Consider the following 26533-nt stretch of genomic DNA (forward strand, 5'->3'; position numbering starts at 1 on the left):
TACAAAATGCAAAGGTATGGCTTGATTTAGATATTGGCAGACGGTTTAGTCTGTCACATCAGTGACTGATATCACGTCTGATGAAATCTAAATCCCATGATTTCTGATGGGTTTTGGATTTTGGCGGATGGGGAGATCTGTCACTGTGGTGATGGAGTAACCTGTCCGCTGAGCTGTAAATCTGGCCCTTAATCTTTTGGTTTTATAATCTAAATATTTAAAGTGACCTTCCAAACCCTGCAAAAAGCTAAAAGTGGACACGACATGTTCCTAAAGCTATTAATTACTTGGTATTTCTGATATTGGTTAATGCGTTTATAAGGGGTTCGTTTAGAGACTTCCCCGCATTCTGTAACTGGGCCAAACGCCACTTGAAAATAATGCAAATTCTGCCCATTTTCGAGTATTTTATTTGCCAGCTGAGTTGTCTTTTGTGATGTTCTGTGGCTTTATTGATGTCCTGTAATTGGTTTATGGGTAGATGCATTTTGGGGCACGGACTGAGCCAAATTGGATTTATTTGTAAGAAAGACGTTGTTTTGTAAGGTTAGCAACTCACGAACACCTCCTGCCATCATGGGGACCTCAGAATTTGTCTTACCTGGTAAGATATTTATGCAGGGCCACAGGATATTTTAAAAGTGATAATTAGCATTGAAAAATAGAATAAAAATCAATCTTTAAAATGAAAAAGTGAAATAAATTAAGAGATACATTGATTTTTGTTATAATATGTTTTGAAGTGCTTCGGAGTCCTGCCAGGCTTCCAGAGGTACTTTACTAGTTTGAATATCATGATGACACCACTGACCGAGAACTATATTACATGAAATCCTTTTTTCTAAGGCCTTCTCTTCATAGAAATCATTATGTGTGAGTCCTGTGTGGCTGAAGATACTGATGCTTAGCATAATCCTGCCATCTAGCGTTGGGCTCAGATGTGTGCAACTTCTTTTTCTTCCAAGAAAGTCTTTCGAGTCACGAGGTAGTGTGAGTCCTGCTCTTGCTGATAATGTGCATGGTCATCGAATCCATTGTTAGATTTTCTTCCGCCGTCTGGTTCGGACCTGTGGTGTTCCGCTCCAGATCTCCGCCGTCTTGGTATATACCTGTGTTCGGTCTGTATTGTTCTCGATAACGGTTCTCTCTTTCCTGTTTCATTCGACTACGTCACCTTCGTCAGGGTGACTTGTACCGACCACAGGCCCTCATTGGCCTTGGCCTTTCATGGCACTGCTTCGATCCGTAGGTCCTCCCCCACCTCATACCCTCTCACTGATGGAGCAAAGGCCTTTTACATTTTGTCCTTGGTGTTACGCTAAATAGCCGTGCACCGACCTTCACCAGGTGTGTAATCTTTGCCTCTCCCCTGAGCAGGACGAGGCCAGCTGAGACCTGCCACTCCTTCAGCTCCAAGAAGACTATGTGATAGTCAGGCTCAACATCTCGAGGTGTCTCGAAGGAGCACAGACTAAACATTGGACCTGTTCAGATATGAGGACATCCAGGAAGAATAACAGGCACAGGCGTTGGCTGTAGACAAGGGACTTACTCCCTCAGTGATAGCTCCAGCTCTGACATACAGATGCAAGATCTGCCTCCAGATTAACCAGTTATGAGTTCTATGCCCCCATCACCTCACCATCGACCCCAGCAGACCACCACAAAGGGTTGATAGCGTACCCCTGAGAGACCTAAAACTATTGCCAGGCCACCACTGCCTTTGGGCGCTGGTCGACAGCGGCCATCTTCTCCAGACACACCCAGCCCCAGCTCAGCATCAAAAAGATTATAAAAGCCACATGCTTCGGAGCCAAAGCCTTCAGCAATCGACACACCACTCCATGTTGGCACCAAAACCAGCTGCTTTTGAGCCAAGACCTTTGGCACCCAAACCATCGGCGTCAGAGCCAAAAATATTTGCACCCAACAAAGCAGCCATAGATCGGGGTCTGTTGAACCCCTACTTCAGGGACTGCAAGAGGAAATTGACTCCAGACAGAAACACATAATGATTCACCCTGATACAGGCCAGATAATTACAAGAACTCCTCAAACTGGTGATCAACCCTCCAAGAGACCGCTTTCTTTTAAAGAAGTTTTGGATGTGCCTTCTCCACCCAAGCACAGGAAGAAAACGAACAGGTTCACAACTCCTGTGCACATCAGCCCACCGCCTACACTGGCTGCACACCATGCATCCTCACCACCCGCTTTACTGGCTGTCCTTGCATTACATTCCCCAGAGAAGTCGTTTCATTCTTACATAGGGGTGATGATAATGGGGACTGTTTGGATATTCTACCACAAGGTGACCCGTGGGACATGTACGATACTGATGCACCAGCTAATATGGCCTCCTTCTACTACACACACAGCCTGTAGAGGATGATTCCTTATTTGAGACACTCTCCTTCACACAGAGTTCAACGCAATGCTTACCTGTGCTCAAAGGCATGCTACGCCACACCACTGACGCTTATAATGACCCGGTACGATCTAGGGTCATAACGCCCGGAGTTGATAAATAGGTTTAGGCGTCACCTAATGACCCCCATATATATTAAAGGTCAACTTCCACCAGCCTATTTGCTATTGGCACCAGCATGTAAAAGAGCAAAGTCACAAACATCTGGCGTAACACCCCCACCAGGTAAATAGAGTAAAAAGGTTGATGCAGGTGGACAGAGAGTGGCTGCTCAATCCACAGATGACTGGAGAATCGCAAACGCGATCCGCCTCCTCTCCAGATACAACAGAGCTCACTGAGTTGAGATGGTGGAAGCACAGTTCGATACCTTCCAGACGAACTTAAAAAATTGGCATATCAAATTGCTTCTGAGGACAACTTCATTTCTAACACCAGTTTTGCTGTGCCCTGGACACTGCTGATACTGGAGCTAGAGGGATACATTCTAGTGTATTAGGCAGGCATGCCCGCTCTGGGTCTCAGACTTTAAACTCGAAGTACAATAGGATCTCCTGGACCTTCCATCTGACGGAAAGCAACTCTCTGACCTTCAAGGAGAAAACCTCCTAGAGAAAATAAAAAAAGATAATGTAACAGCAAAGGCCATGGGAGAGCTGCAGGCTCCGTCTCACTGTGGCTCCTCTCGCCACTCATCTTAACTTGGAGGCCCCAAGACCACCTCATCTGAGACCTCTACCTCTTGCCAGCGGCCACAAACCCAATTCATTTCACCTGGAGGATGCTACTGAGGTTCATATAGGGGTGCCTACTCCAAAGGCTGAGGCAAGGGTGGATGAACCAAACTATCCACCACAACCGCAAAACCCTGACCTTGCACTCATCCCCTTGGATACCAGAATACATGTGGGGGGTCGGCTATAAGGGTTCTTTCCCACCTGGTGGAATATCCGCTCTGACCAGTCGGTGATTGATATTATCCATCATGTTTATTGTCTGCAACTTACTTCCACACCTCATGACATTCCACCCTGCAAACACAAACTTGCCCCCACAACATCAGCAGTTGCTCAAGGAAGAAATACAATCACTCTAGAACCTGTGGCACTCCAACATCAGGGCACAGAGGTCTTTTCGCTATCATTCCTTATTCCCAAAAAGGACAGGTCCCTCACACCAGTCTTGGATCTCAGGCCCCTGAATGAGTACATTTTCTCGGAACACATTCACATGGTCACTCTTCAAAATGTCATCCTGTTCTTATAACAAAGCCACTTCATGGGCACACTTAGTCTCAAGGATGCCTATTTTCGTATTCCTCTTCACCTGGCACATTGCCTGTATCTGAGGTTTGTAGTAAATGGTCAGCATTTCCAGTTCAAAGTGCTCCCCTTCGGGGTTACTACTGCACCCAGGGTCTTTACCAAATGTCTTGCGGTAGTAGCTGCTCACCTGCGCAGACAAGGGTCATGTGTCTTTCCATACCTAGACCACTGGCTCATAAAAAGTACAACTCATCAAAAGTGCTTCCAACACACTCAGATCACCAGCTACCTACTCCACGAACACCTTGAAATCCAACATTCAACACCTACAGATCCAACCTTACCTAGAAGCAGTTCTCAACTCAAAACTAGGAATATCTTACCTGAATAGTGCCAGGTCAAAATCAGTTCAGGCACTCTTTCCCCACTTTCAACCAGGTCAACAACTAACAGTGAGGGCAGTCTCCTCAGCATGATGGCTTCATGTATAGCCATAGTATTGCATGCCAGACTGAACATGCGTCCATTGCAGGAGTGCTCAACGCACCAAAGGACTCAAGTGGAGAGTCAGTTGGAAAATTTAGTGTGGTTTGGCTGTTATGCGTACCACTCTCTGCAGTGGTGGAACACCAATAACCTGTTCAAGAAATGCCTTTCCTAGACCTAATTCCACAGAGGGCCATTGTAGGAAGTTGGCTCTGTATGTGCTATTTCAAAGTAAGGAATAGCATGCACAGAGTCCAAGGGTTCCCCTTAGAGGTAAAATAGTGGTAAAAATAGATAATACTAATGCTCTATTTTGTGGTAGTGTGGTCGAGCAGTAGGCTTATCCAAGGAGTAGTGTTAAGCATTTGTTGTACATACACATAGACAATAAATGAGGTACACACACTCAGAGACAAATCCAGCCAATAGGTTTTGTTATAGAAAAATATCTTTTCTTAGTTTATTTTAAGAACCACAGGTTCAAATTTAACATGTAATATCTTGTTTGAAAGGTATTGCAGGTAAGTACATTAGGAACTTTGAGTCATTTCAATTGCATGTATACTTTTCAAGTTATTGACAAATAGCTACTTTAAAAGTGGACACAGTGCAATTTTCACAGTTCCTGGGGGAGGTAAGTTTTTGTTAGTTTTACCAGGTAAGTAAGACACTTACAGGGTTCAGTTCTTGGTCCAAGGTAGCCCACCGTTGGGGGTTCAGAGCAACCCCAAAGTCACCACACCAGCAGCTCAGGGCCGGTCAGGTGCAGAGTTCAAAGTGGTGCCCAAAACGCATAGGCTAGAATGGAGAGAAGGGGGTGCCCCGGTTCCGGTCTGCTTGCAGGTAAGTACCCGCGTCTTCGGAGGGCAGACCAGGGGGGTTTTGTAGGGCACCGGGGGGGACACAAGCCCACACAGAAATTTCACCCTCAGCAGCGCGGGGGCGGCCGGGTGCAGTGTAGAAACAAGCGTCGGGTTCGCAATGTTAGTCTATGAGAGATCAACGGATCTCTTCAGCGCTGCAGGCAGGCAAGGGGGGGCTTCCTCGGGGAAACCTCCACTTGGGCAAGGGAGAGGGACTCCTGGGGGTCACTTCTCCAGTGAAAGTCCGGTCCTTCAGGTCCTGGGGGCTGCGGGTGCAGGGTCCTTTCCAGGCGTCGGGACTTAGGTTTCAGAGAGTCGCGGTCAGGGGAAGCCTCGGGATTCCCTCTGCAGGCGGCGCTGTGGGGGATCAGGGGGGACAGGTTTTGGTACTCACAGTCGGAGAGTAGTCCGGGGGTCCTCCCTGAGGTGTTGGTTCTCCACCAGCCGAGTCGGGGTCGCCGGGTGCAGTGTTGCAAGTCTCCCGCTTCTTGCGGGGAGATTGCAGGGTCTTTAAAGCTGCTCCTTGAAACAAAGTTGCAGTCTTTTTGGAGCAGGTCCGCTGTCCTCGGGAGTTTCTTGTCTTTTTCGAAGCAGGGCAGTCCTCAGAGGATTCAGAGGTCGCTGGTCCCTTGGAAGGCGTCGCTGGAGCAGAGTTCTTTGGAAGGCAGGAGACAGGCCGGTGAGTTTCTGGAGCCAAGGCAGTCGTCGTCTTCTGGTCTTCCTCTGCAGGGGTTTTCAGCTAGGCAGTCCTTCTTCTTGTAGTTTGCAGGAATCTAATTTTCTAGGGTTCAGGGTAGCCCTTAAATACTAAATTTAAGGGCGTGTTTAGGTCTGGGGGGTTAGTAGCCAATGGCTACTAGCCCTGAGGGTGGGTACACCCTCTTTGTGCCTCCTCCCAAGGGGAGGGGGTCACAATCCTAACCCTATTGGGGGAATCCTCCATCCGCAAGATGGAGGATTTCTAAAAGTTAGAGTCACTTCAGCTCAGGACACCTTAGGGGCTGTCCTGACTGGCCAGTGACTCCTCCTTGTTGCTTTCTTTGTTCCCTCCAGCCTTGCCGCCAAAAGTGGGGGCCGTGGCCGGAGGGGGCGGGCAACTCCACTAAGCTGGAGTGCCCTGCTGGGCTGTGACAAAGGGGTGAGCCTTTGAGGCTCACCGCCAGGTGTCACAGCTCCTGCCTGGGGGAGGTGTTAGCATCTCCACCCAGTGCAGGCTTTGTTACTGGCCTCAGAGTGACAAAGGCACTCTCCCCATGGGGCCAGCAACATGTCTCTAGTGTGGCAGGCTGCTGGAACTAGTCAGCCTACACAGACAGTCGGTTAAGTTTCAGGGGGCACCTCTAAGGTGCCCTCTGGGGTGTATTTTGCAATAAAATGTACACTGGCATCAGTGTGCATTTATTGTGCTGAGAAGTTTGATACCAAACTTCCCAGTTTTCAGTGTAGCCATTATGGTGCTGTGGAGTTCGTGTTTGACAAACTCCCAGACCATATACTCTTATGGCTACCCTGCACTTACAATGTCTAAGGTTTTGTTTAGACACTGTAGGGGTACCATGCTCATGCACTGGTACCCTCACCTATGGTATAGTGCACCCTGCCTTAGGGCTGTAAGGCCTGCTAGAGGGGTGACTGACCTATACTTGCATAGGCAGTGAGAGGCTGGCATGGCACCCTGAGGGGAGTGCCATGTCGACTTACTTGTTTTGTTCTCACTAGCACACACAAGCTGGCAAGCAGTGTGTCTGTGCTGAGTGAGAGGTCTCCAGGGTGGCATAAGACATGCTGCAGCCCTTAGAGACCTTCCTTGGCATCAGGGCCCTTGGTACTAGAAGTACCAGTTACAAGGGACTTATCTGGATGCCAGGGTCTGCCAATTGTGGATACAAAAGTACAGGTTAGGGAAAGAATACTGGTGCTGGGGCCTGGTTAGCAGGGTCCCAGCACACTTCTCAGTCAAGTCAGCATCAGTATCAGGCAAAAAGTGGGGGGTAACTGCAACAGGGAGCCATTTCTTTACACAAGCCCCCCCCCCAGCCCACAGGCCAGGAGACTCAGCCAAAGCTGGAAGAGTCTTCCTAGTCTGTCAGGCGAGGAAGAGTAGAGGAAATAGGCTGGTTTGTTGCAGGGCCTACTCTGCCTTACATCCTCCTGTTCAGGTCATTCCCTCTGGGGAACTGACCCACTTCCACAGTGATAGGACCTAGTCTGAACTGCCTCTTGTCTGTGCTTTTTATGTCTTTACCCATTCTCTCTATTTTGAGGTCAGAGGTATCCACCTCTGCTAATCTTATCTTAGCCAGGGTCACCCCTAGCTTACCCAAAGAGGTTACCCAGAGCTGGAGTAACCCCACCATGACCAACAGGGTCAGGGGGCCTAACTTGTTATTTGGCATGGGGTCAGACCACCATGCCAAGGATAGTGCAGCCATAAAGGCTAACACCCAGCAGAGGCCACTGACAGCTGTCAGTGCCCAGAACCACACCTTTAGCTCTTCACCCACAAGGGAAGGGGCTAAGTTACAGGCTTCTTTGGGTTCAGGGGGCCTGGCTGCTGTATTAGAGTGGGGGGTTACCACATCTTGTAGTAAACACCCTTCTTCCACTCTTTCTTCTGTTAGCTGAGGAGCCACCCACTCAGGCCTAACAGTTGCCTGACTAGTCAGGACTTCTTGTGGGTCAGGTTGGACTTTATCAGAGCCACTTTTGGAGTTCTCCCCTACTGGAGCAGAATCTCCTTGGCTTGCTGGAACCTTGGCTAAAGGTTGTCCACCTTTCCTACTCTGTTTCCTTTTCTTTTTCTTCTGGGGCCTACTTGCATTTACTGCAGAGGCAGGCACTCCAGAATCCTTGGGAGAGGACTGGCACTGGACCAGTTCCTCTCTTGGGCTCTGACTAACCTCTGGGTAGTCATTTCCAAGGAGACAATCAAGGGGGAGGTCTGTACTGACTACCACCCTTCTCCAGCTAAAAGTCCCACCCACTTCTATGGGCACAAAAGCCACAGGCCTATTAGTGACCCTGTCTGGGCTAACTCTTACTCTGGCCATCTCACCTGGGATGTACTGGTTTGAGAACACCAGCCTGTCATGCACAATAGTGTGACTGGCACAAGTGTCTCTCAGGGCAGTGGCTGGGATTCCATTCACCAGTAGGTGGTGGAAGTGTCTACTTCCCTCTGGAATCTCCAACTCACCTGTTGGGCCCTTTTCCAGTTGAAGGCTATGAAGACCTGAGGAGTCATCCCCAATGGCTACACTGGTCACCCCTGGGATTTTGCTAGGGGGTTTGTTTTTGGGACAAGAAGTGTCCTTGGTGTGGTGCCCTGTCTGTTTACAGTTATGGCACCATGCCTTAGTGGCATCCCAGCTCTTACCCTGGTACCCACCTTTGTCTTGGGTTGTGTCTCTGGGCCCACCCACCTGGTCTGGTTTTTGGGGGCCTACAGGGGACTCTTTTTCTTTGTTTCTAGTGTCACCCACTTTCTCCTGGGGAGGCTTTGTAACCCCTTTCTTTTGGTCACCCCAGTGGAAGTTTTGGTTACCCTAGTCTTGACCCAGTGGTCTGCCTTCTTTCCCAATTCTTGGGGAGAAATTGGACCTAGGTCTACCAGATACTGATGCAACTTTTCATTGAAGCAGTTACTTAAAATGTGTTCTTTCATAAACAAATTATAAAGCCCAACATAGTCATACACTTCATTTCCAGTTACCCAACCATCCAGTGCTTTCACTGAGTAGTCAACATAATCAACCCAGGTCTGGCTCGAGGATTTTTGAGCCCCCCTGAATCTAATTCTATACTCCTCAGTGGAGAATCCAAAGCCCTCAATCAGGGTACCCTTCATGAGGTCATAAGATTCTGCATCTTTTCCAGAGAGTGTGAGGAGTCTATCCCTACACTTTCCTGTGAACATTTCCCAAAGGAGAGCACCCCAGTGAGATTTGTTCACTTTTCTGGTTACACAAGCCCTCTCAAAAGCTGTGAACCATTTGGTGATGTCATCACCATCTTCATATTTTGTTACAATCCCTTTGGGGATTTTCAACATGTCAGGAGAATCTCTGACCCTATTTATGTTGCTGCCACCATTGATGGGTCCTAGGCCCATCTCTTGTCTTTCCCTTTCTATGGCTAGGATCTGTTTTTCCAAAGCCAATCTTTTGGCCATCCTGGCTAACTGGATGTCCTCTTCACTGGAGTTATCTTCAGTGATTTCAGAGAGGCTGGACCCTCCTGTGAGGGAGCCAGCATTTCTGACTACTATTTTTGGAGTCAGGGTTTGAGAGACCCTGTTCTCCCTAAATAGGACTGGTAGGGGGGAATTTTCCTCCAAGTCACTATCTTCATCCTCTGTGTTGCCATCCTCAGAGGGGTTGGCCTTTGCAAACTCTGCCAACAGCTCCTGGAGCTGTAGTTTGGAAGGTCTGGGGCCCATTGTTATTTTCTTTATTTTACAGAGTGACCTTAGCTCCCTCATCTTAAGATGGAGGTAAGGTGTGGTGTCGAGTTCCACCACAGTCACATCTGTGCTAGACATTTTGCTTCTAAAAGTTGGAATACTTTTTAAGAATCTAAAACTGGTTCTAGAATCTAATTCAAACTTTTACAAACTTTTAAACTCTAAAAGAAATGCTATACAGGATCTAACACAAGGCCCTAGCAGGTCTTTTAAGAATTTAGAAAACTTTTCAAATTGCAAAAATCAATTTCTAATGACAATTTTGGAATTTGTCGTGTGATCAGGTATTGGCTGAGTAGTCCAGCAAATGCAAAGTCTTGTACCCCACCGCTGATCCACCGATGTAGGAAGTTGGCTCTGTATGTGCTATTTCAAAGTAAGGAATAGCATGCACAGAGTCCAAGGGTTCCCCTTAGAGGTAAAATAGTGGTAAAAATAGATAATACTAATGCTCTATTTTGTGGTAGTGTGGTCGAGCAGTAGGCTTATCCAAGGAGTAGTGTTAAGCATTGGTTGTACATACACATAGACAATAAATGAGGTACACACACTCAGAGACAAATCCAGCCAATAGGTTTTGTTATAGAAAAATATCTTTTCTTAGTTTATTTTAAGAACCACAGGTTCAAATTTAACATGTAATATCTTGTTTGAAAGGTATTGCAGGTAAGTACATTAGGAACTTTGAGTCATTTCAATTGCATGTATACTTTTCAAGTTATTGACAAATAGCTACTTTAAAAGTGGACACTTAGTGCAATTTTCACAGTTCCTGGGGGAGGTAAGTTTTTGTTAGTTTTACCAGGTAAGTAAGACACTTACAGGGTTCAGTTCTTGGTCCAAGGTAGCCCACCGTTGGGGGTTCAGAGCAACCCCAAAGTCACCACACCAGCAGCTCAGGGCCGGTCAGGTGCAGAGTTCAAAGTGGTGCCCAAAACGCATAGGCTAGAATGGAGAGAAGGGGGTGCCCCGGTTCCGGCCTGCTTGCAGGTAAGTACCCGCGTCTTCGGAGGGCAGACCAGGGGGGTTTTGTAGGGCACCGGGGGGGACACAAGCCCACACAGAAATTTCACCCTCAGCAGCGCGGGGGCGGCCGGGTGCAGTGTAGAAACAAGCGTCGGGTTCGCAATGTTAGTCTATGAGAGATCAACGGATCTCTTCAGCGCTGCAGGCAGGCAAGGGGGGGCTTCCTCGGGGAAACCTCCACTTGGGCAAGGGAGAGGGACTCCTGGGGGTCACTTCTCCAGTGAAAGTCCGGTCCTTCAGGTCCTGGGGGCTGCGGGTGCAGGGTCCTTTCCAGGCGTCGGGACTTAGGTTTCAGAGAGTCGCAGTCAGGGGAAGCCTCGGGATTCCCTCTGCAGGCGGCGCTGTGGGGGCTCAGGGGGGACAGGTTTTGGTACTCACAGTCGGAGAGTAGTCCGGGGGTCCTCCCTGAGGTGTTGGTTCTCCACCAGCCGAGTCGGGGTCGCCGGGTGCAGTGTTGCAAGTCTCACGCTTCTTGCGGGGAGATTGCAGGGTCTTTAAAGCTGCTCCTTGAAACAAAGTTGCAGTCTTTTTGGAGCAGGTCCGCTGTCCTCGGGAGTTTCTTGTCTTTTTCGAAGCAGGGCAGTCCTCAGAGGATTCAGAGGTCGCTGGTCCCTTGGAAGGCGTCGCTGGAGCAGAGTTCTTTGGAAGGCAGGAGACAGGCCGGTGAGTTTCTGGAGCCAAGGCAGTCGTCGTCTTCTGGTCTTCCTCTGCAGGGGTTTTCAGCTAGGCAGTCCTTCTTCTTGTAGTTTGCAGGAATCTAATTTTCTAGGGTTCAGGGTAGCCCTTAAATACTAAATTTAAGGGCGTGTTTAGGTCTGGGGGGTTAGTAGCCAATGGCTACTAGCCCTGAGGGTGGGTACACCCTCTTTGTGCCTCCTCCCAAGGGGAGGGGGTCACAATCCTAACCCTATTGGGGGAATCCTCCATCCGCAAGATGGAGGATTTCTAAAAGTTAGAGTCACTTCAGCTCAGGACACCTTAGGGGCTGTCCTGACTGGCCAGTGACTCCTCCTTGTTGCTTTCTTTGTTCCCTCCAGCCTTGCCGCCAAAAGTGGGGGCCGTGGCCGGAGGGGGCGGGCAACTCCACTAAGCTGGAGTGCCCTGCTGGGCTGTGACAAAGGGGTGAGCCTTTGAGGCTCACCGCCAGGTGTCACAGCTCCTGCCTGGGGGAGGTGTTAGCATCTCCACCCAGTGCAGGCTTTGTTACTGGCCTCAGAGTGACAAAGGCACTCTCCCCATGGGGCCAGCAACATGTCTCTAGTGTGGCAGGCTGCTGGAACTAGTCAGCCTACACAGACAGTCGGTTAAGTTTCAGGGGGCACCTCTAAGGTGCCCTCTGGGGTGTATTTTGCAATAAAATGTACACTGGCATCAGTGTGCATTTATTGTGCTGAGAAGTTTGATACCAAACTTCCCAGTTTTCAGTGTAGCCATTATGGTGCTGTGGAGTTCGTGTTTGACAAACTCCCAGACCATATACTCTTATGGCTACCCTGCACTTACAATGTCTAAGGTTTTGTTTAGACACTGTAGGGGTACCATGCTCATGCACTGGTACCCTCACCTATGGTATAGTGCACCCTGCCTTAGGGCTGTAAGGCCTGCTAGAGGGGTGACTGACCTATACTTGCATAGGCAGTGAGAGGCTGGCATGGCACCCTGAGGGGAGTGCCATGTCGACTTACTCGTTTTGTTCTCACTAGCACACACAAGCTGGCAAGCAGTGTGTCTGTGCTGAGTGAGAGGTCTCCAGGGTGGCATAAGACATGCTGCAGCCCTTAGAGACCTTCCTTGGCATCAGGGCCCTTGGTACTAGAAGTACCAGTTACAAGGGACTTATCTGGATGCCAGGGTCTGCCAATTGTGGATACAAAAGTACAGGTTAGGGAAAGAACACTGGTGCTGGGGCCTGGTTAGCAGGGTCCCAGCACACTTCTCAGTCAAGTCAGCATCAGTATCGGGCAAAAAGTGGGGGGTAACTGCAACAGGGAGCCATTTCTTTACAGCCATAACAGACACCTCCCTTATGGGATGGGGAGTGCATTCTCAGGATTTAACTGTCCAGGGCTACTGGGCACCCAGTCAGTGATATCTCCACATAAATCACCTGGAGTTTCTAGCAGTTCACATAGCACTGAAAGCATTCCTTCCTCACCTGATTGGCAAGGTAGTCCTCATCAAGACGGACAACATGACAATCTTGTATTATCTCCAAAACCAAAGGGGCACAAGTCCCTGCAGCTTCCTCATTTAGCTCAGACCATTTGGAAGTGGGCTCTATGGTACAACTTTTTCCTGTTAGCAGAGTACCTACCAGGTGAACAATGACTTTGCAGATCTCCTCAGCAGGAGGTGCCAGCAAGTCCATGAGTGGGAACGCCACCTGTAAGTTCCTCTCCAATACAACCGCAAATAGAAAGTGTTGCCACAGCAGAAAATGTAAAATGCCCAAACTTCGCCTCCAGGTTTCCCCACCCACATTCTGAGGGCAAAGCACTATGGATGACTTGGTGAGGGATATTTGCCTACTTATTTCCACCTCTCCCACAGCTTCCGTTTCTGGTTCACAAACTTCGACAGACATCTCTTACCCTCATCCTAGTGGCTTCCACATGGGCACGCCAACCATGGTTCACCATAGTCCTCAAGCTGTCAGTAGGTCCCCTCCAAATACTGCTGAGCTGGGAGGACCTTCTCACAGAGAACTATGGCGAAATCAGTCACGTGGACCCCAGATCCCTCTTTCTGTGATCTGGCTCCTAAAGTCATGGAATTTGGTTACCTTAATCTCCCACTACAGTGTATGGACATCCTCAAAGAGGCATGCAGGCCTACTACTTGGGCCTATTACGTTGCTGAATGGAAAAGATTTGTTTACTATTGTCATTCCAAACACATCGATCCCTTAGCAGCCAAAGTACAAGATATTGGTTGTTACTTATTTCATTTGCATACATCTGATTTTGCCTTTACATCTACAGGGCCACAGCTAGTGGTGGGAGCCACACACTTACAAACTAGGCAACACACTTCCTTATTTAGAATTCCAGTCATCAAAGCCTTTCTGGAAGGTTTTACATCATTCCTCCTAGGGTGCTACAAGCTTCCACATGAGATCTCAGTATTGTACTAACAAAGGTAATGGGCCCTCCATTTGAGCCCCTCCACTCCTACCCTCCCCGCCCTAGTTTTTATCTTGGAAAGTAACATTCCTGGTTGCTATCACTTCACTTAGTTGTGTAAGTGAGCTTTAGACTCTAACTTTAAAAGAACCCTTCTTCCAAATACATAGGATAGGGTGGTACTTCACACCAACCCTAAATGTCTTCCAAAGGTGTTTTTCCCAATTTCACCTTAATCAATCTATTGAACTGCCTGTCTTTTTTCAGCAACGTGACTCAGTTGCAGAAAGGGTTCTGCATACCTTAGACGTAAAACAAGCTCCTATGTATTACATTGACAGGACTAAATCATTTAGAAAGACACAGCAACTTCCTCAAAACCTCTACAATAACTTTGCCCATTCCTACCAGAGCTCACATTACTTGTAAAAAAGGAGCTTCAGTGGCCTTGCAGGAAAACATTCCTATAGCTGACATATGTAAAGCAGCTACATGGTTTGCACTGCGTACATTTACAAAACATTACTGTGTATATGTATAAGCCCATCAGCAAGCTAATGTGGGCCAAGCAGTTCTATGTACACTATTTTGAACAACCGTAACTCTCACAAGTTAGCCTCTGCTTATGGAGAACGACTGTTTTATAGTCTATGCTAACCATGCTTATCTACAGCTACACATGCCTTGAATGGAAAATGTTATTTACTCACTAAGCACCTGTTCCTGGCATGTAGTGCTGTAGATTCACATGTACCAACGCTCCTCCCTGGACTCCTGTGCTTGTTACAGTTGCTTTCACTATTTTTTCACAAACTCCTTTTGCATGGACATCTTTTTATACTGCACTTTGTTTCACGTTCCATCCTCACCCCCCCCACCTTTGAGAAAACAATGAGTTGATGGCCATGTGCATTACCAGCAAAAGACTGAGTCACACTACCTTGTGACTTGAAAAACTTTCTTCAAGGAAAAACAACTTGAACATATCCAAGCCCAACTCTAGAGGGCAGGATTATGCTAAGCATGTGAATCTACAGCACTACCTGCCACAAATAGATGCTTACTGTGAGTAAGTAGCATTTTCCTTCCTTAATCATGTGCCTTTTCTTGAAAATAATAACATCCACTAGTGCCACGAAATGCATACTTTCCCTTAATACCTGTTGTGCCTTTTTGTGTATATCCAGACCTTTGGGGTTTCTGCTGGTTTATTTCTTTTTTATTTTGTTGTGGACTTTCTGATGTTCTTTCTGTCTCTTTTCCTGCAGTACTCCCCTAGCATGACAATGAGTGTGTGATCTCCACCAGTAGGATGAGTGCTGCTTAGCCATCACCCTGGAAATGTTCCTTCAACTGAAGAGTTCAAACGTGGGCCATGAAAATGACAAAAAAACTTTCAAAGTATGTATTTAAAAACAGGACATTTCCAGAAGGCTGCTAAATTTCTTAAATTCCATCCTGTGGGCATACATCCAAGAGCAAGGAAAAGGGACTGCACTTAACAGGCTGAAGACCTTCGCAGAAGAATATGAAAAATTGCACCTTGCTCGTTACATCACATCACCGCCCTTGTCTGCCCTCCGGTGGTAACACCACCTAGTTCTTACTGGGGGAAAAAATTACGACCAGAGCAGTACACCTCCTGACTTTGCGTCATGAGACCTGGAATACAAAGCAGTAATCACATAAGAACACTTTTGGGCGAATCGCATGAAATATTGAATGAGGTTGTTTGGTTTGGGGAAGGGCCGTCATAGGAAGGGGTCCAAGGCAGTCCGAATATTTGCAAGACTGTTATGTTGAGCTCAGCATATAGTCATCGTCACAAGGGAAATGTGAAATATTCTAGAGATGTTTTTTTGTTTTAATTCCCAACGGCTAGCAAGTTGGGATCTTTGTCCATCCAAAGAGAGATCCTCTTGTGAAAGAGGGTTATAACGAGAGCGTTGATGGCCACCGTGATGAATATCTAAAAAATAAATATTTATTATTTCAGGTAAAAAAAAAGAAACAAACAAATTACAAGCCCACCCTGAGGTCATGACGAGGCAGTGGACTTTTTGGCAGCCCTCGTTTATTGATCTTTTCACTGGATTCAGCATCTCCTAAGGTCCAAGCACATATCAGTATTGAAGACCTCAGTGCAAGTCCCAGAATTTTAGGGGGCTGCAGATTGCAAAACTCTGGATTGATTTCTCTGGCCTTAGTAACGTAGGACCACATGGTACTCTTAGCTGCATTAAAAAGTTTGTTTTTTCCACACTGGGAGGGGGCGGCAGGGTTGGAGGGGGAAACTTGCCTGTTTTTTTAGTAGTGTGCGCACATCCATGCAAACACTAGGGTTGTGTAGGGTAAACGGGGTGCAGCAATCCTAAACGATCGGCAGGGGCTTTCCACCAGCTAGTTGTTAGTTACTATTGCTTGAAACATTCCATCTGATGTGGTTTAGAAAAACGTGCCTGCAAATACCCTGTGGTATTTTGAAGTTAATCATGTGGTGGTTCCTCGGTTTCAAAGCTTGGCTGACAGTGATCCAGAAAAGTCTCAAATTTCCCGTTTGTTTTAGGTTCAAATGTGTGCTCATGAAGTTGTGTGCCAATTTCCGTGTCCGCCTCCTTGTGGTATGATCAAAATGATCTGCGCATGGGGTATTTTTTTTTAGACTTGGTCAGGGAGATTCTACAAAAGCACTGTATAAAAACTGAACCCATAGCTTGCATTTATCTTCTGGCTAAATTTAGCATCAGACTGACAGCTGACCTTGTTCCAGAATGAAGCTCTCTTGAAACTGCCCAGTCTAACTCGTACCTGACATCGTGCCGCACTCCCATCCCAGCCCCCGACATCCTCTGATTTTAAACATAAAAGAAATGAAGATGACAGCGATTAAAGGGAAATGGTTATAACCTTTTTTTATTCTACATACTGTAAAGTACAAACTTTATCAGGTTAATGTCCAAAACAAAAGATTAGTAATTTGTTGTCCACTGTGTATGGAAACCACAAATGGACTGCTTGAACAGCCACTGTGGAAATATTTGTCCAAACATTGCAAAAGAAACATTTTGTAGAAGATAATTGATAAGATAAATCTCTCTGTGGTCCTCAAGTCCCAATCTGTTCCTCGATGTGATCTTCAGTGATCGAAGAGGGTTATTAATCAGTTGTGCGTGTGAACACGTTACGTGCAAGCGCTACCTCCAAAGGACACGGGTTAGAGATGCCTGCAAGCCACTCTGCCCTTTCAATTATGAGAAAATACTTGGTCACAGCGTAGCAGCATTACAAGTCACTGGGCTACAAGAAGAATGTCCAGCTGTCCTCCACGAGGGCTGCATCCATGCCAGGGTTTCTAGTTCGCCTCATAAGGGCAGTTGAGAAATAATACATTTAATTGGAAGTAGTTTCCACAGTTAGTGGTTATGAATAAAATAAAATATGCTATGAATCATTCCTGCTTGGAGCAAGGGTCAGACCAATGCATCACACAGTAGAAATATTTCCTGCTTAAAGTTTTAAACCTTCCATGTGATCAAAACTATACATAACACAGATTAAAGGGACCTCTTTGATGAGCTGTATCTGCTTGATTTAAGTGGATTTTAAGAGCAAGCGCAAATTCATTGTGATCTCTTAAATTCTCATCTCTTGAAAGTCACTCATTAGAATTGACAACATTTTCATAAACACGTTTGGGATATTGCAACAGAAGAAAAAAATGTAACTTCGTCTGGGAACAAAGAGTGCAAAAGCTGGAGCCCTCTTCCTTGCCTATGGATACACATGATCGGAGATATTTGTCCAACGAAGATCATGTCAGTTTTTCTCTTTCTTGACTGGTGGTGAAAACTTCAACTTCAGTACTGTAGACTATAGTCTCAAAAAGATGGCTGGATCGCTTAGTTGATTAACACATAGAGCAAGGTCCCATTTTTATATAGAAACAAAAAGTCACCACTTCACTCATTTCCACTATTATTAAGTTTGATACAATTAATTAAACTGACACCAAAAGTCAAATCCATCATAGCCAAATGTATTAAGTAAAGTATCTGAGCCCCAGGTAACCCAGACGTCTACCGTGCATATACTTTTTGTGGTCTTTTTTCAATATTCTACATGACTGTCAGCATATGTATACATTGGCACGTCAATGCGTTTCTCTCTTTGTTGGGCTTCCGCATGTCTTCAGTGTCATATAAGATCAAGCTGCGGCTACGCTTGCGTGTTAACCCACGTCCGTGGCCTGGAAAATGTTGGAAGCCTACACCCTCTACAGCGACCCTCATGCAGCACCGCGGAGCTTTCAATTCCCCACAGCAAGGAACGTCTGAAAGAGATACGCGTGTCTCCACCCTACACCCTCTCAGCTGCGCTCAACCCCACCATCCGCAACAAGCAAAAAATTGTTAATGGTGGTTGCCTCTTTGCTCCAGATGTAGCACTTGTTTTCTGGAACACCACTGTGATTTTACTCCCTCCTTCCACCAATCTTCGCCCCTACGTAGAATGATGTCTGTGCGTCCATGACACTGGTGTGACTTCAGGGAGAGGTACCCAAAGCCCTCAAGTTTTGCAGAGCTCAGTAGTGACATGTTTCATGTCAGGGCAAAAAAGGGCTTTGCAAAGAGGGTTGGCATGTAGCTGAATTCAGATAAAGTGTAGGCGCCTGCAGCTGAGAGCAACCGTCTCTTTACATGGCAAGGGACCACTTTTAACTTTAATATGAAGGATTTTTTTCCTATTTTATAAACATAAAGGACCTCATTAAAACAAAAGGACGTGTCTGTGTTTTTTCTGCTATTTTATCCCAAAGCAGCTATGTACAGATGAATGCTTAAGTCCTCCCCTTTTGTTATGCCTTTTTAATTTTAATGTTTATATTTTTTTGCAATGTCTGCCATTCTGCGTAATTCTAGTGTGATGTAAAATACTGTAACATTAGGACGGAATTTAAAAGAAAAAATGTACTGTTATTTGTCCTTCATGATATGACAGTATTGAATATAAAGCGCACTTGAGGTTGCTTTGTATTTGCTAGTAGGGATAGAAAATCCAGTCCTAGGTTTTAGTTGTTATGTGTAGGATATATATTATGTCATTTGTATGTTCTTTATATTGTAAAAATTCTTTAGACTGAAAGTTGCTTATCAAAAAACTGCATCAATAAATGTAATTTGATTTTTTTCATAGTTCCGTCTGTTTGCTTATTGGCTGCTCTCAGTGATAAACCCGGTTGGAATTGTAAGGGATCCATTTGACTGATTGTGAGAAGCTTATAGGTGAAAAATGGCTGTGGACCGCAAGGGAACTACCCTGGAAAACTCGCCGCAGTAGTTAGCTGGAAGCGTGTGGGTGCTGCACTAGCACGAATTGCCATAGGCAAACTCCGAACGCAGGTTTCATCTTCAATAATTCGATGATCTGTTCCCAGGGGGACAGCTAGACCAGCTAGCGGGTCCCCCTGACGTGACATACGGTGTTCATTATCCAAACATCAAGACTTGGCGCCTAACTTGGATATGGCGTTTGGGTACTATGTCAAAACATTGTGGATTTCCTATTCACCGTATTACACGTGCCATGGGCTATAATGCACTTTTTCAATGGAGGATGGGACCTCCAAAATGTTTATGCTGGAGTATCCCACCTGTTAAAGTCCCTTGGTGTTTTCTGCAGAGCATGAAGGCCAGCATTCATGGTATCGAACATCTGTAAGTTCTAACCTTGCAAAAAACCTCCTAGAGTCCAAATCACACCTCATTGTTGATGCATTTAAAGAAGTTCTAGGTGAACTAAACATCCAGTAAGACACCACCTCTCCCTATTGTTATAGTGGTCACAATGCCTGGCTGTGTTTACGGATATTAGTTGACCGGCATGCCGGGTCCATTTGGTCCTTGAGGGCTTCGATCAAGAGCAACTGATGATGGGACTTCTGAATGCCAGTTTAGGGGCATCTGGTCATGTCTGGCTGCCTCCTGATCCAGGCTTTATCTTTCGGACAGCGTTAAGTGCTGCAGAACTTAATTCAATTTTCACACGGTTCTTCCCCCACTTTTTACCTTGCCCCAACCTTCTTTTATGTTCCTTACTTTTACTTCTTGGTTCAGAGTTAATCCTTTTATTTGCCTCCCACCACTGTCCTCTACTGAAGCATCCTTGCAGGTTCCTTGTTGTCTCTCATCCTGTTCTGATTATTATATCTTTCATAGGTATTCGTAGCTTTCTGCTGGCTTAACCTGTTTATTTTCGCATCCTAGCAACTTCCCTTTCAGCTGCACATTCTTCTAGGAGATTGTGACCAATCATATCCTGTGCTAGAAATAGGAAAGATTTTGAGAAATATTGAAAGTATTATTGAATCCATTGTTTACAATTGAATGCATATTCTGCTGATATTTATTTTTAGTTCTAAACACCTTTTAAAATTGAGATTTAAAGCTTATTCTGTCACTTTTGTAACTGAGATTCGGTACTGGGTGGATCCATGATCTACATCGATGTGGAATTTGAATGATTCAGGGTCAATGAGGGTGGTCGTGTACAAGATTTCCAATAATCCAGGCAGGCCAGAATTTGTTTCTTAGACGTAGGTATATGATATAGTGTAGGATATTTGGATTTTGCTGTGAAAGAGCTTGATTATACACACTGTTTTAAGATTTAGTGATCAAAATTGTTAACCATAGTCCCTGCCTCATTTTGAATATTTTAGAAGGGGAAGTGTATATGAAGAAGTTGTTATTATCTATTTTAGTCAAATTATGAGGGTCATTCTGACCCTGGCGGCCGGTGGCCGCCAGGGCCACCGACCACGGGAGCACCGCCAACAGGCTGGCGGTGCTCCAACGAGCATTCTGACCGCGGCGGTTCAGCCGCGGTCAGAAGCGGAAAGTCAGCGGTCTCCCGCCGACTTTCCGCTGCTCGTGTGAATCCTCCATGGCTGCGGAGCGCGCTCCGCAGCCATGAGGATTCCGACCCCCCCTACCGCCATCCTGTTCATGGCGGGAAAGCCGCCATGAACAGGATGGCGGTAGGGGGGGTCGCGGGGCCCCCGTAAGAGGGCCCCGCAAAGTATTTCAGTGTCTGCCTTGCAGACACTGAAATACGCGACGGGTGCCACTGCACCCGTCGCACCTTCCTACTCCGCCGGCTCGATTACGAGCCGGCATCCTCGTGGGAAGGTCGTTTTCCCCTGGGCTGGCGGGCGGTTTTTCAGCAACTGCCCGCCAGCCCAGGGGAAAACTTGTAATACCCGCCTCGGTCTTTTGACCGCGGCGCGGTATTTCGGAGGGGGGAATTCTGGCGGGCGGCCTCCGCCGCCCGCCAACATTGGAATGACCCCCTATATGTCATGAAACAGCCTGATTGTTTTAGTTAGTTTGGCACAATATAAAGTTAGTTTCGAGTTTGAAACATTTTAGTGTACTGGTCTGATGGTATGAGCAGCTCTACTGTGATATTTAGACTTCTGGTTTCAAGTTTGTACAGGTAAATTCTTTATTAAGGGTCATAAAAAAAATATTACTCCAGTATTGGAACTTTCGTAGATTCATATGCTTGATTCCTTCCCCGTCATCGAGATGGGAGTCCCCGGGGTTATAAAAAAATATATCATTCTCGAACATAGTAATACATTCCATGTGTAAGCTGTTCAGATTAGTAACATATCAGTCATTTTAGACAAAAGAATCAAACGTCAGAATGCGCCAATCAGATCACACCACCCTGTAGAACCCTCCAGGGAGGAGCTTCCTTCGCTCAGATTTTCCACTGCATGTCGTGCTAAGGGAGTCTCCACTGAGCTCTGCTCAGTTTTCTCTCACAGACATTCTTTCTGAGGTGATTTTGGACAATTACTCTATGACTTCAAACAGGTGATTCAAACTGACCAGGATGTCAGAGACACCAAAAAAGGGGCTATTCAGACCGTGTGCTACCTGTATGAAAAAATGGCTGCATATTGACAACCCCTATGATGACTGCATCTACTGTCTCTATCCAATTCATAAAACTAGAGACTGCAAGGTATGTCATACATTCTCTACCAAAACTTTGAAAGACAGGGAGGGCTGTCTTCTTCTGTGGCTACAGAAGTTGAAAACAAGAGCTGACCCGGTTTCTGAGGATGATAGTGCCTCCTATTCTAGGTCACTCACCAAAGACCCTGTCAACCGACATATGGAGGACGACTAGAATGGGCCTCCTAAAAAAGCAGTCAAAAAGTCTTCAGAGAGCTCCTCGAAATCTAAAAGCCCTCTCAAGAGGCATTCTACAAAATATATAAAATCTAAGACATCTTCTGTATCTGCAACACAGAAGCAGTGTCAATCTGAGCCCCGACACCGCCTTCACAGGTAAAACACAGATTCAAAAAACTATAGTCGGCACCATTGACGATGAGATTGTCTACAACGTCACCATCAACGGCAAATGCATCGACGACAACGCCTACAGTAGTTACCATTTCCATGGCAACATCAGCCTCTGCAGCATCCTCGTTGACGGTAGTCACATTCTCATTGCCTTTACGTCCTATGGTTCTACAGCGACAACGCTACAGTCCACGGACAACTTATCGATGCCATTGACGACAACAGCCCCGACGACGGCACGTCTACTGTCAACAGTGCACCCGTCAACGACATCACCGTCGACGGTGCTTCCATCAATGACAACCATGTCAATGCTCCCATTGACGATTATCCTGGCGACGCCACCACTATCATCGACAATTCATTTCTCGTCAACGATTAAGACCATACCTGGAAAGAAGCAGAGACCTACATCATTGCCTCTGTTTTCATCAGCCTCACAGACACCACTTAAGAGGCATACACAACAGAATATGACACCATCCATCACTTCACCTAGTAAGGTTTCTCACCTCCTACCGTCACACTTGCTGGATGACGATGAATCGGACGAAGATGGCTTTTATGGGATAGCCAGAAGCCCTTCACAATTGCATATAAAATCTCAGGAATACTCAGATGATGATTCCTACTACGATCAACAGTACTATGACCAGCCACCTCAACCAGACCTTCGGGGCTAGTAACAGACCTTCGGGCTATGCTGGCAGACCACAGGGAACGCTTCCAATCTGTTCCCGCATTAGAGCAACCCCAACCTTCTGGGGCACAGGTAATACCACCACAACCTCAACACACTCAAGTGAGTTCCCCACCTCATCTACAGGACGGGCATACTTCTTTTGATGATGGAGAGGATGAGAGATACGCACCCATCAGGATGGATGGGATGAATACATTATACTTGCACCCGCCTCTCCCCTCCAACCAACAGCAGACTCGCCTCCTGAGGATATAGGAGGTTTTCACAACTTATTAGAAAGGGCGGCCATACGTTTTGATCTCCCAATGCCGTCAACTCAACAGGATTGTTTTTTGTACGATTTTAAAGAGCCCTATAGGAAAATGAGCAGGTCTATCCCGCTCATAGACCACGTTTGGAACCAAGGTCTTAGAACCATGCGCAATCCTGCAACAGTCCCTGCAGTATTAACAAAACTCGACAAAAAGTATAAAACAGAGGATGCACCAGCATGTCTTACAAACCACCGTAAGCCGGACTCGGTTATCTCCCAAGCAGCTCAGCGCTGTTCCAAAATTCCTTCAGTACCTTTATCGGCACCACCAGATAAAGAAGGGAGGCAAGTGGATATAATAGGCAAAAGGTTTTCATCGATGTTTGCCATTGTGGTGCGAGCTGCAAACTCATTGGCCATCCTTGCAAGGTGTGATAGACAATTATGGTCGGATATTTCCCAGTACTTAGAGGATTTACCAGAAACTTCTAAGACTGAGGCAAAAAAAGATTTTATTAGAAAGCCAGCGGTCATCCGCTGAGATTATTGATTGTGCGCTGGACATAGCAACCATGGGTTTTGGCAATTAGCTGAAGCCGCAGTATTGAGGCGACAAGGATGGCTGAAAGCCACTAACTTCCGGCCGGAAGTCCAAACAAAAATCTTAGATCTCCCATTGGATGGCAAAGCCCTCTTTGGAAAGTACGTTAGTGATGCCCTTCTGTCCATAAAATCTGACAGGGACACTGCCAGATCGCTAGGGACTCTCCAATTCAGGAAGCCTCCTTTTCGTGGAGCAATTTGTTGGAACCAGCCTTCCTTTTGTGGGGCATATCAGCAATACAGCTATCAACCTTACAATCCTGCTAGCCAGTCCTCTAGACCACAATACCAGCAGTGCCACCCACCATCAGCAGCTTACGGCAGGCATGCTCAAAGAGGAAAGCCTGGAAGGCAAGGCAGGGATTCCTCCCGTAGACAATGACAACATTCACCCGCCGGCTGCCTCGCACTTCTCCCCACCAGCATCTCAAGCAACTCTAAAACACCACATTCTTCATTGGTGTCACATAACCAAGGACCGACGGGTCCTAGATATAATACAATTTGGCCATCTGCTAGAATTTACACAAATACCTCCACCCACCCTGTCTTCTCGGGTGCAACAGAAATACCTGCATCTACTAAACTTAGAAGTCAGACCATGTTGAGCAAGAAGGCTATAGAGTTCATTCCTTTTTCTCAGAGAAGAGGCTTTTACTCCCGATTTGCAGAAGAAGTCCTGTCCATAGAGGCCAATTTTGGATCTCAGAGAGCTAAACAAATATCTAAAGAAGAAAACCTTCTGCATGATCACACTGCCGGACATCCTACGATTGCTAAACAGAGGAGATTACATGGCCTTCTTAGACCTCCAGGATGCCTACTTCTATATCCCCATTCATCCAGCTCACAGAAAGTTTCTGAGATTCACAGTAGCCGGCAAGCACTTTCAATTCAAAGTGCCTCCCTTTGGCCTCAAGTCCACTCCCCGAATATTTACCAAATGCTTAGCCCCAGTAGTGGCTTACCTCAGATGAAATCGGCACCAGGTTTTCCCGTACCTGGACGATTGGTTGGTAAAGCACCCACTCTTCAAGCTGCATGTCATTCCATCACAGCAACTTTACATCTCTTCAAGCAATTGGGTCTCCATCTCAATCGAAAGAAATCAGTGCTCAAACCAGCAAAGCGAATAACATTCCTGGGTACTATTCTAGACACCTGACTACTTAAAGCCTATCCAACATCAGACAGACAATCAACCTTAATCAGACTATCAGAGCGCCTTCAAGCAAAAAGGTATCTTTCAGTCCAATACAAATCATTAAAAGGGATGATGTCATCCTGCATCAGTCTCATTCCACAGTCGTCTTCATATGCGCCCGTTGCAAGAAGAACTCCTCAAGCAATGGAAGCAAGCTCAAGGATCTTTTGAGGACATTATACGTGTAACCCGGATAATGATAAAATTGCTCCTTTGGGGGACAATGCCGGCCAATCCGTCAATAGGGCTGCGGTTTTCATCGCAAGCCCCTCCGTTAACAATCACAACGTATGCGCCAATAGACGGATGGGGCGCGTTCCTGCAAGATCTACAAGTGAGCAGCAAATGGCCAACCTCTTACCGTATGTTTCACATCAACCTGTAGGAACTAAAAGCAGTCTTCCTGGTGTTACAGGACTTTCTCCCACGGATTCAAGGAACATCTGTGCTTGTCAGGACAGACAATACCACGACAATGCACTACATCAACAAACAAGGCGGAACTCGTTCCCCTATCCTATCTCAGGAAGTTCAGGACATTTGGAAGTGGTGCATTCTCAATTCAATCTCCATCAGAGCGGAACATGTCCCAGGAGCTCAGAACGCCATTGCAGATTCTCTGAGCTGGTTACCAACATCGAGCCACGAGTGGGAATTAGATCAGCATACATTAGACAACATATTCTGTTTGTGGGGCAAACCGAAATTAGATCTTTTTGTAACCTCTCAAAATGCCAAATGCTGATTCTATGCAAGCAGGCATCTCCAAAAGTGGTTGTGTGTGTGTGGGGGAGGGGGAGATGCATTTTTGATAGCATAGTCAGGGATCGATGCTTACGCTTTTCCCCCAAACCCTCTTATTCCAAGAGCGATTACCAAGATCAAATCAGAACCATGCCAAGTAATTCTGATAGCCCCAGCGTGGCCTCGTCAACATTGGTATACAGAACCTTTGCTGATGTCCCTATGCCCACCCCTAAGACTACAACCAGTTCCATCATTGCTCACTATGAACCAGGGCCAAGTGAGACATCCGTATCCCAAATCTCTGAACTTGTCAGCATGGCTCCTGAGTTCAGTGAGTTTGGCCACTTAGACATTCCAGATGACTGCAAGGAAATTTTAACCAAAGCCCGAGCGGAGAGTACCAACAAAACATACCGTCTGAAGTGGAAAAGGTTCTGCTTGTGGTGAAAATCTGCTAAAGTACACCCCTTATCTTCAGCTTCAGAGAAAATCTTACCTTATCTCCTTCATCTGGTGCGCTCAGGATTGCAGCACGCATCCGTTAAAGTTCACTTAGCAGCAATCTCTTGTTATAGAAGACAGGCAGGAAAACCATATCTGTGGTCTCATAGACTCATAAAACATTTCATGAAAGGTCTCTTCAGGTCCTATCCACCAGTCAAAGCCCCTCTGCCAGCATGGCAGTTGAATACAGTTCTAAGCCAGAAGCCACAGTTTGAGCCTATTCGCAAAACAGAAATCAAATTTCTTACTTGGAAAGGGGCACTCCTCCTCGTGCTTACATCCGCGCATAGAGTGAGTGAAGTACAAGCCTTCACAATGCAAAAACCCTTTTTACAATTTGCAAGGGATAGGGTATCTTGCGTACGAATCCGAAGTTTAGTCCCAAAAGTCCCATCAGACTTTCACCTCAACGAGCCAATAATATTGAAGTCATTCTTTCCTAATCCGCAAACGGCAACAGAAAGATCTCTTCATTCATTAGATAGAAGC

At 46.4% G+C, this 26533-nt stretch overlaps 1 protein-coding gene across 2 annotated transcripts in view; it reads left to right on the forward strand.

Moving 5' to 3' along the window:
- Positions 1 to 18844, forward strand: part of SSBP4 (single stranded DNA binding protein 4) — a 444236-nt gene extending 425392 nt beyond the window's left edge. For both annotated transcript variants that reach the window (XM_069215621.1, XM_069215622.1), the window contains one exon: positions 14921 to 18844. In XM_069215621.1, coding sequence (XP_069071722.1) covers positions 14921 to 14950 — 30 coding nt within the window. In that variant the 3' untranslated portion in view covers positions 14951 to 18844. The remainder of the gene's footprint in view (positions 1 to 14920) is intronic.
- Positions 18845 to 26533: the final 7689 nt, after the last annotated feature.

Source organism: Pleurodeles waltl, chromosome 12 (assembly GCF_031143425.1).
Source record: "Pleurodeles waltl isolate 20211129_DDA chromosome 12, aPleWal1.hap1.20221129, whole genome shotgun sequence".
NCBI classification, from domain to species: Eukaryota; Metazoa; Chordata; class Amphibia; order Caudata; family Salamandridae; genus Pleurodeles; species Pleurodeles waltl.